This window comes from Grammomys surdaster, unplaced genomic scaffold (assembly GCF_004785775.1).
Source record: "Grammomys surdaster isolate TR1022 unplaced genomic scaffold, NIH_TR_1.0 919, whole genome shotgun sequence".
NCBI lineage: Eukaryota > Metazoa > Chordata > Mammalia > Rodentia > Muridae > Grammomys > Grammomys surdaster.
The window spans coordinates 873,615-883,961 of record NW_021605338.1 but is presented as its reverse complement, the minus strand read 5'-3'; the positions used below and the strand labels follow the sequence as shown (position 1 = coordinate 883,961).

Sequence of the window (10,347 nt, the reverse complement as noted above, 5' to 3'; positions counted from 1 at the left end):
TCGAGACAGGGTTTCTCTGTGTAGTCCTGGCTGTCCTGGAACTCACTCTGTAGACCAGGCTGGCCTCAAACTCAGAAATCCGCCTGCCTCTGCCTCCCAAGTGCTGGGATTAAAGGCGTGCGCCACCACTGCCCGGCCGACACTGACCTTTCAAAAGTCCACACAAGGTCCAGTCAGTCAGTCAGTCATCCCCACCCCCCACCCCCCACACACACTTTCTGACTGCTGCCTACAAATTGGGGTGTAAGCTCTCAGCTTCTGCTCCAGTAACATGCCTGCCTGCCACCATGTTCCCTGGTGTGAGATCATGGACTAAACCTCGGAAACTGTAAACTCTAACGCTTCCTTTATAAGCTTCCTTTATCATGCAGTTTTATCACAGACATAGACTAGTACTTAACGGACAAAACAGACAAAATACATTACTGGAATTTTTTGTTCCTAAACCCCCCTTGTTTTCCAAAGGTCCAGAATGGAGCAAGACCCAAAGAAGAAAACAGGAGCCTGTTAGATTATTAGATATGAAAGAAATAATACAGAGATGGGAAAGGAAGAGAAAATAATTCTTCAAAATAAAGCCACAAACGGTCATTAGAAAACACATGACTAAATCTAGTAGGAAGACACAGACAACATGGGTTGTGTCAGTGCTGAGAATCAAAGGAGGGCTCTCTACATGCTCTGTACATGCCCTGCCACTGAGCTAGATACCCAGCCTTATGCTTCACTAACAAGGTAGATGATGAACTAACTCTAGGTGAGGTTATTCCTATGGAAGATGTTGACAAATTCTCATAAAGCAAGTGTGCTCAGCAGGATAATTAATATGCAACACGCACTTAAAACCTTAGGGGACTGAGGCCGAGGACACAGTAGTAGAAGACTTGGCAGGCATGTGTGGGATACTGTGTTTGAATTTCAGTGCTGACAAATGTATTATAGGAATTAACTTCAAACTAATAAAATAAGTACATATGAATATGAGAAAAAAAAACAAGTAGGTTGTGGGAAAAGTATACATTTATTTAAATGTAAAACCCAATAGATGATACCCAGATAGGATTTTAAAAAGAGTATGTATGAATTCATCTGTAACAGGCATAAATGCACTTTTGAATGTGTCTGCTAAAAGCCTCCATAGAAAAGAATGCTAAAGAATGGAAAGTTCCTGCCTATTTTAAGGCAAGTTGCTTGGGAGAGGTTTTTGTTCTGTGACCAGAGGCAAAGTCACTGCATGACCTTGAGCTGCCCCCAGAATAAAGAAGAAAGTGGTTTTCCCACCCCACCCCCTACTTACAAGAGCCTCTAAGGAAGGAGCTCTGAGTAAGATATAGGGATTTTCTCTTTGGGCTTGCAGAAACAACAGAGAAGCAGATGGCAGGACACAGGTGAAACAGTATTCTCAGAAAGAAAGCTAGATCGACCCAGATAAAAAGAGATTTCTAAAGAGCTGGCAGTTTAGTTGTAGGATCAGGCTTGTTTACAGATATTCCGTATATAATTCAGAAAATAAAGTTACCTGCTCAACTAGCAGGTTTTTACCTGCTACCCCAGTTTCGACATCCCACCCACAGCCACCCCCACCCATCCTGCCTTTCTTGGTATATTAGATCATTTAAATGGTTACATATAAAGTCCTAGTTCACTCCCTAGTGCTGCCAAAATGGGGGAAAAAAACTATATCAGTAACAACTATACAGTTAAGTGGTACCTATACAAGAAAATTTAATAATAATATTGGAAAATTTCTTTTAAACAGCCAGGCACATTGAAACATGTCTGTTCTCCACTACAAGGGAAGCTAAGTGGGAAGGGTGCCTGAGATAAAGTGGATAGCAACCTAGCAACACAGAGAGACCAACCCTGTTTCAAATAAAAGCTGTAACTACATGGAGAGCTGTTATTAGGCAGACGAGGTAAAAGGTGCCTTGGGGCAAGCTGTACATCAGCGAGATCAACAGATGGAGGATAAGATGGTTATTGGTTTGTTTACTGGGGAGAGAGAGGAGAAATACTGTCTCAGGGTGGGAACATGAGAGTGACACAGACAGACGACAGACAGACAGACAGACAGGCAGGCAGGCAGGCAGGCAGGCAGACAGGGAAACAGAGAGAATGAACAAGACAGAACCATCCGGGTGGCCACCATGGCACCACACAATAACAGTGAAAACTCACCCTACCTGTCAGCTGCAATGGGTAATGACAGAAGCTGCTACCCGCTGAGTAGCTGAAAGGAGGACTGGAGGAACAGCAAACTTACAACAGCTACGCTATACCCGTGGATATGAAGATCCATAACCATCATCAATGCACGAAGAAAGAAAAGGTGGCATATATATTTAACGTGATGCACTTCACCCTTTGTAGGGGTGGCGGGGTGACAGAGTTGAGGCAGGATGTCATGCAGCCTGGACTGGCCTTGAACTTGCTTATAGCTGAAGATGACATTTAATTCTTTAAAAAAAAATGATTATGTATAGTCTTTTGCCTGCATATATGCTTGCAGGCCTGAAGAGGGCGCCAGATCTCATTATAGATGGTTACGACCCACCATGTGGTTGCTGGGAATTGAACTCAGGACCTCTGGAAGAGCAGACAGTGCTCTTAACTTCTAAGCTATCCCTCCAGCCCCTAACATTGAATTCTTGATTCCCCTGCCTTCCTGCCTATAATTGTCCAGTGTTAGGATTATAGATATGCATCTTGGTGTGAAACAAGCGTATGATTCAACCCTAAAACAGAAAAAATAATCTGCTACACATAGGCACACATGGATCTCTGCACACACATGCACACAATGGGGGGGGGGGCAGACAGAGCCCTAACAAATCCATGTATCATGTAAAGCTTGGTCTCCTTAGCTAATTCTCTGTGGGCCATCCTCTAACTCACTTGTACCCAAGACTACTCACACGTCATCTTCATCCAATCCTGGCTCCAGCTGTTCATCATCCACCATAATGCCCATGGCTCCTTCTACCTCTTCCCGGTCTTCTTTAGGAAGCTCTGGTTTGATGATTACTACTGAAAGAAATGACAAAGATGAAAGTGGACCAATCTGTGAACCTGAGGAGCAACATATACCCAAAATCCCACAGTGAATGCCACTCGTGATGGCAAAACAAGGTACTGACGAGGATGGCAGCAGATATGTCTGTTGTGGTTTGGGTGTGAGCTGTCTCCCACAGGCTCAGGTGTTTGATCGAATACTCAGGCCCCAAGTGGGGAAGGTGTGGAACCACTGGGGCGTGGCTGAGCAAAGAGCCTTGAGGTTTAGAGTCCAGTCCTGCTTCCTGTCCCATCTCTGTTTCCTGTTGAGAGCTTTTGGTGCCACTTCTAGGAATTTGGCATTTGTCACTAGGCTTGGAAGTAGGCTCAGATAAGAATATCAGAAACAGTAACCACGGGGCTTTGTTTACTGCTTTACTTAATTATTACCCTGTGTGATCCTTTTGCTTACTGCTTGACTTAATTACTGTCTTGTGTGATCTCCTTGTTTACGACTTTGCTTGATGACTTAGCCTTTGATCTAAGAACTAGCCGAGTGTTTTGGATGTACCTAGAATGATATAAAAGCAGGCTGGAGAGAACTAGAGCTGCTTCAGCCTCAGTATCAGCTGAAGTCATGTTATAATTTTGTCTAACTTTTTCTTTTTCAATCCTCACTCCCTCGCTTGAGATTCTGTTGACTGAGCTGGCTTAGTCAGTTCCCTGGTTCCCTGAGATGTGTGCAAGCAGCTGCCATATGCCCCCACCACCACCCCAGAGATATCTTCTGCCATGCCTTCCTGGCCATGATGGACAGCAACTCTCTTTAAACCATGAGCTGAAAGAAGTCTTTTGCCCTTAAGTTGCTTCTTGCTGAGTATTTAGTATCTGAGATGAGAAAAGCGATTATTAATGCAATATTCAGTTATTTGGTGCTGGACTGAAAACTTAGGCAACACAGGAAGACACACACAAAAAAAAGGGAGTGTTACAATAAGGAACAGACATAGAAATTTTAAGAAAAGTATGACACCGAAACTTAAGACTTGCCACAGGGGAACCATCCGTATCGCCCTCCATCCCTGTAAACCTATTGTACATCTGTGCTTCGTGCAAGAAATGATGCAGCCTGCAGAGCACACGGGAAGTATGCGCACACCTGCATAGCTGCCCCGTGTCTCTGTATTCATTCTTATCTCAGAGGTTCTTGATCTGGGCATGGTGATGGCTGTCAGGAGTCACAGCACTTGGGAAGCAGAGGCAGGAGGGTAAATGCGTTTGAAGCCAGCCTGGGCTGCATAAGATCTACTCTGGTGTCTTAGTTACTTTTCTATCCTTGTGACAAGACATCAAGGTCAGTAGTCTGCTGGGATGGGGTATGGCCCCCTAGCTGAGTTAGATTTCCATACGCTTTTGTTGTTTCTTTTCAGGAGCAGAAAATTCCTTAGGCCTTTTCCTTTCACAAGTTGCAGGATTAGCTGGGTAGGGTCCCAGCCTGAGAATAGCACTCCCTTTATTCCACTTGGAACCTGGCCTCTCTTTTGGCACAAGCCATGCCTCCAACATTAAACTTCCTGCTGTTCTCTTCTGCTTCAAACTGTACATTTTGTATTTCTTTTTGCCTCGCTCGCTCTTTTCCATTATAAAACTGCATAAGAATAGCAATAGGAAGGTAACCAAGACACAAGTTTGGTATCAAGGAGTGAGCTACTGTGGTGCCCGGTCCTCCCGTGCTGTTGATTGGAGAAATTTGGAAAACTTTGGAACTTTGGACTAGAAAAGTGGTTGAATGTTGCAAGTGGGGTTTAATGGGCCCTGCTAGTAAGTGCTTGGAAGACAATAGTGCTGAAAGCAGCGTGGACTGTGGAGCCCAGCTCACCAGGTTTTAGAGGTGAATGGTATTAGTAACTCAGCTTTGCAAAGCACCGACTCTTCTTTAAATTGAGTTTCGTATACTTTGTTGCTGTTCCTTCTGTCTCCCTAGTTTCGGCCCTGTTATTTTCTCTTCCCATCTACTCTTCATAGTGTTGTTTGCTCTTATTTTTCCGAGACCCTCAGGCACAGTCAGGCTTTTCAGTTTTTTCTGTAGGCGTGGGGTGCTATAAGCTTTGTTCTTACAAATGTTCGCATTGTGTCCCACAGGTTTGGATGTGTCACGTTTCCATCTTCATTCAGTCCCAGGACTTGTTAAACTTCCTTCTGATTCCTCCAGGGACCCAGTTTCCTTCCGCTCAGTAGTATGTCCTTTTCCTTCCATGAGTGTGTGTAACTTTCTGTCATTTCTACTGCCGGTGATGCCCAGCCTTATTCCTCTGGGGTCAGATAATACAAAGGGTATTATTTGAATTTCTTTTGCAAATTCGTGAAGACCTGCCTTGTGTCCTAATATGTGGTTGATTTTGCAGACAGTTTCATGGGCTACTGAAAATAAACAGAATGTGTTCTTTAGTGCCTGGGTGGAGTGCCCTGCAGATGTCGGTTAGATCTATGTGGTTTATGACGTCATTTAGCCCCAGCTTTACTCTATTTAGTTTTTGCCTGGATGGCTGAGCGTGGAGTGCTGAAGTCTCCCAATATCACTGTGTCCGGTCAATCTGTAACTTTAGATCTAATAGCATTTTTTCTGTATGAATCTATTGTCTCTCTGGTGCACACATGTTTAAGATTATAATATCTTCTGGGATTTTTTTCCTTTAAGGAATATATATATATATATTCCGTCTTAAGTTTCGGTGTCATTCTATATATATTATATATAGGAATATATATATATATATATATCTTTGATTAGTTTTGGCTTTAAATCTACTTTGTCAGGTTTTAGAACAGCTATCACTGGCTCCTTCTTTATTCCCTTTGTGTTCAGAATGAAAATCCAACAAGGCCCCAGCTGTGTGTGCTTGCCTGTTTGATTGACATGACCATCCACCATTCCTCAGAAATAGAACATTTTGCCTTGCTGAAGTATTTTGGATTCTATGGTCATTTTGTTTTTGTTTTTGTTTTTTTTGGAACCCTCAAATCCATTTCTAACACCCAGGCTATCTAAAACTCAAATTCTTCCAGCCTCTACTTCAGAAGTGCTAGGGCCATGGGTGTATGGCACTGTGCCTATGCTTTGATTTCTCCAGAGTGAATTTAGTGTCAACATCCTTGGAAAAAAGTTAAACAGTGATATGGACATAAACATCCTAGGAAAAAAGTTAAACAGTAACATAGATATAAACACCATTGGGAAAATGTTAAACAATAACATAGAAAAATATATTTTGATTCAGTGGAGAATAAATCACTTAGTAATGAATCCATGCTTAAACAAAGATAAAGTTAATTATATAATAACCATTTAGGATCAGTAAGAAAATGTGTTAATAAAAAAGTACTAAGATTAGCCAGGTGTGGTGGTCCTTTAATTTCAGCACTCAGGAAGCACGGAAACAGTATGTGTATAATATAAATAGACAAATACATACATACACACATACACACATACACACATACACACATACATACACACACACACAGAAATAGAAATATAATTATATATAATAGTAATATATTGTGTTATATATATGATATGTAATGTAGCCATGTGTAATGGTATGTGTCTGCTACTCAAGAGGCAGGAGGATGACTTGTGCCTATAAGCTTGATGTTTTCTTAGACAACACAGAAAGTTACCGACAGAAGAGGGGATGAATATTGCTTTTAAAATGGAGACAACTCAGAAGGCAGAGACAAATGGACTTCTATGAGATCAAGGCCAGCCAGGTGTACATAGCAAAGAGTCCCAGGCCATCAGAGCTACACAGTGACACACAGTCTTTTTTTTTTTTTTAAATGAAAACAAAACAAAGTGAACCATATTGGTATGCATTCTTGCTACCCGTAGGAAGATGATCTCTCTGAATAGCTATCTGAGCTGAGCAGTGCTAGACTGTCACCCCAGAGTGCCGGTTCTTCCCAAGAGTCATCAGTTTGAAATACTCCACAGAATTATGCCTCTGTCCTAGGAAGTGCATGCCTTGGCACCAGCTTGGTGAGAGCAAATCAGACAAGCAAGGCGTGTTCCCAGTTCTCTCTCCAACCCAACGGTACTACTGGTACCTTTCTGTATTTGTAAAGCGGTGACATAATCCCCTGGGGACCAGTAATTTTGTTAAAAATAAACCACATACCAGTTTCTCCTTTACCGGCAGACAATGAGCCACTGCAGGCACGATCTGCTGCCAAAGCACTCGGAGTCCCTGGCACATCCCACCACCACTGCTTCCCGTTTTCTGGACTACCTTCCATCACAATAACTTGGCCATCTGTAAAAGGAGACTGCATTAGCAAAAATAAAGATACTTCATGAAGTCATTGTTTTTAATAGCTGAGTAGTACACCGTTGTGTAAATGTACCACATTTTCTGTATCCATTCCTCTGTTGAGGGATATCTGGATTCTTTCCAGCTTCTGGCTTTAATAAATAAGGCTGCTATAGACATAGTGGAGCATGTGTCCTTGTTATATGTTGGAGCATCTTTTGGGTATATGCCCAGGAGTGGTATGGCTGAGTCTTCAGGTAGAACTATTTCCAATTTTCTGAGGAACCACTAGAATGACTTCCAAATTGGTTTTACCAGTTTCCAATCCCACCAGCAATGGAGGATTGTTACTCTTTCTCCACATCCTTGCCAGCATTTACTGTTGCCTGAATGTTTTTTTATCTTAGTCATTCTGATAGGTGTGAGGTGGAATCTTTTCAGTTTTTATATTTTATTATATTTTATAACATTCCACAGAATGTTAGAGCCATGGACATCACATTCCTCATTTTGTTTATAAAGAGGCCAGTACGTGTGTGTGTGTGTGTGTGTGTGTGTGTGTGAACATTACTGCCTTCTTGCCACATGTTGAGAGTTATATTTTGCTGTGTAAACTGTGATAAATTTCCATGCGCTTATTTTTTTAGTTGAGCTCATCCTCCTGTGCCTTACTGAATTATATAAATCAGCTCACCAACTTACAATAAGTCATTTTAGTGACACACGCTCATCCCTTGGCATCCAAAGCAGATTAGTTAGTTATAGGACACCCACTGATATAAAATCTGTGCTTGTGGGCTGGAGAGGTTGCTCGGCAGCTGAAAGCACTTGCCGCTCTTGCAGAGACTCCAAGTGAGGTTCCCACATGGTGACTTTCAACCATCTGTAGCTCTGGCTTCGTGGAGATCCTATGCCTTCAGAATCCACTAGCACTGCTCAGATGAGTATATAGCCACACAGAGACACAAGGGCACATCATTTAAAATAATAAAAATCATATATTTTAAATCTGCATATGAAATATGTACTATTTGCTTAAAACGTATTCGTGTCTTCCAACATACTTTTCATCGGGGTGGGGAGGAGACAGGATCTCCTGTATCTCATGGTAGCTTTGAACTGTCTAGAGTAGCTGAGGGTGATCTTGAACTCTTTATCCCCCTGGTCTCCATCTCTACCTTCCAAATGTTGAGGTTACAGCACGTACCACTATACTGAGTTTCTAGCATTCTTTATTTTTTTAAGGTTTAATTTTTATTATTTTTAGTAATTCTCTGTATGTGTGAGAATGAGGGTATGTGCACGTGGTTACTTGAAGAGGCCAGAGGAGGGGTTTGTGTCTCCTACAACTAGAGTTGTAAAGGGTTCTGCGTTACCATATTTGGGTGCTGGGAACTAAACCTGAGTCTTCTGCAACAAGAGCAGTACATTCTCTTAACTGCTGAGCCATCTCTCTGGCCCATTCCCTAAGTTTTAAATCAACCCTAGATGGCTTACACACAGCACAATGCAAATGCCACATACAGCATTGTTCTACTGCACTGCTAGGGAACGTGGCAAAAAAAATCCGTATGCGTTCACATAGACGAAAGTCTTTTTCTGATAATTTTTCCACTTGTGATTAATTGACTCCAAGGACACCGAGAGCTGTCTACTCAATTTATAGCACAGTCTTAAATTTTAACCCTTTCTTGAGGGCTAAGTATTGAAGAACAAAGGACGCACAAGGACTTGGGAGATGGCTCAGTGAATGAAACCTGCTTGTTTCATAAGCATGACCTTCTGGGTTAGCTGGAGCTTGAACCCAGGACTGTGCACATGCTAGGCCCTTGACAGCCAAGCTGCACACCTAACCCTAAGACCAATTTTATTGGTGAGGGGGAAGAATCATCAATGACGTCACGAGGCTGTAACTAAGCCATAGTTAGGAACTGAGTCAAGTGGCACCCTCCTCCTGATCCCCTCTCTCACTTAAGGAAATATGGCAGTCATGATTTTCTTCCTGTACTGTCGTATGACCAGAGTCCCTGGCTGCTAGAATAACTAGCACACAAATCTCAACTTGACACTCATGATCCCAAAAGAATATCTTTGTAAAATGTGTAGTGACTGAGAGGCGCCAACCATTCCAATAAGGTGTACACTGGCAGCAACGTCATGCCAGGCCCTGGTCCTCCCCTGCTGCTGACTGACAACTGACCAAAGACTCACCATCCGGCATGGTGGGGCAGGTGGAAGTGACGTCTGCTGTTGCCATTATCTGCAGCAGAGTCTGAGGTGCTCTGGCATCCCACTGTCTCCTGTTCTCTGTGGCAATGATATCCTGAAAGAAACCCTCTGAGTGTAAGAAAATAACTGATTAGTTCCGCTGCAGCCAGAGTCTAACAACGGTACCTAATGGCTTTTAGGGACTGGCCCAGTGTGCTTTCTGTTGCTGTGACAAGTGCCATAACCAAAACCAACTTCTGGGGTAAAGGGTTTATTCCGTCTTCCAGCACACAGTTCACGAAGGAACTCCATGGCAGGAGCTGAAGCAGCAGCCATGGAGGAGGCCTGCTTCCTGGCTTGCTCCCAGGATCACATTCAGCTGCCTTTCTTATACCCACCAAGGCCACCTGCCCAGAGATGTCACAGCCGCTCATGGGTGTGGCCCTCCCACACCAATCAAGAAAATGCCTCACAGACTTGCCTACAGGCCAACCTGATGGAGGCCATTCCACAACTGAAGCGCCCTCTCCCCAATGTGACTCGAGTTTCTGTCGAGTTGGCAGAAGACTAGCCAGCATAGGGACCAAAGAGTAGGATGGTCAAGTCACAGGAACCAGCACCTGGGCCTCTAACAGACCCAACAGAGAAGGCGGAAACTCAGACAGCTTTCAAAGTTGTTTCGTTTTTTTATCATTAATGTTGAGTATCCAGTTTAACTAAGGGCTACGGAAGTCCATGAATAGAAAAATGACTGAGACATCTATGAGAATTCTCATGTGAATCTGTTTCTGCATATGCAATCTCTCTCTCTCTCTCTCTCTCTCTCTCTCTCTCTCTC

General features: G+C 43.1%; 1 protein-coding gene across 1 annotated transcript in view; it reads right to left on the bottom strand.

Annotated features, from left to right (window-relative positions):
* The window catches only part of Nek5 (NIMA related kinase 5), a 52,220-nt gene that overhangs the window by 3,518 nt on the left and 38,355 nt on the right, over window positions 1-10,347 (bottom strand). The window contains exons 15-17 of the mRNA XM_028782902.1: window positions 9,513-9,638; window positions 7,170-7,304; window positions 2,916-3,024 (exon numbers count right to left, since the gene is read on the bottom strand). Coding sequence (XP_028638735.1) covers window positions 2,916-3,024; window positions 7,170-7,304; window positions 9,513-9,638 — 370 coding nt within the window. The remainder of the gene's footprint in view (window positions 1-2,915; window positions 3,025-7,169; window positions 7,305-9,512; window positions 9,639-10,347) is intronic.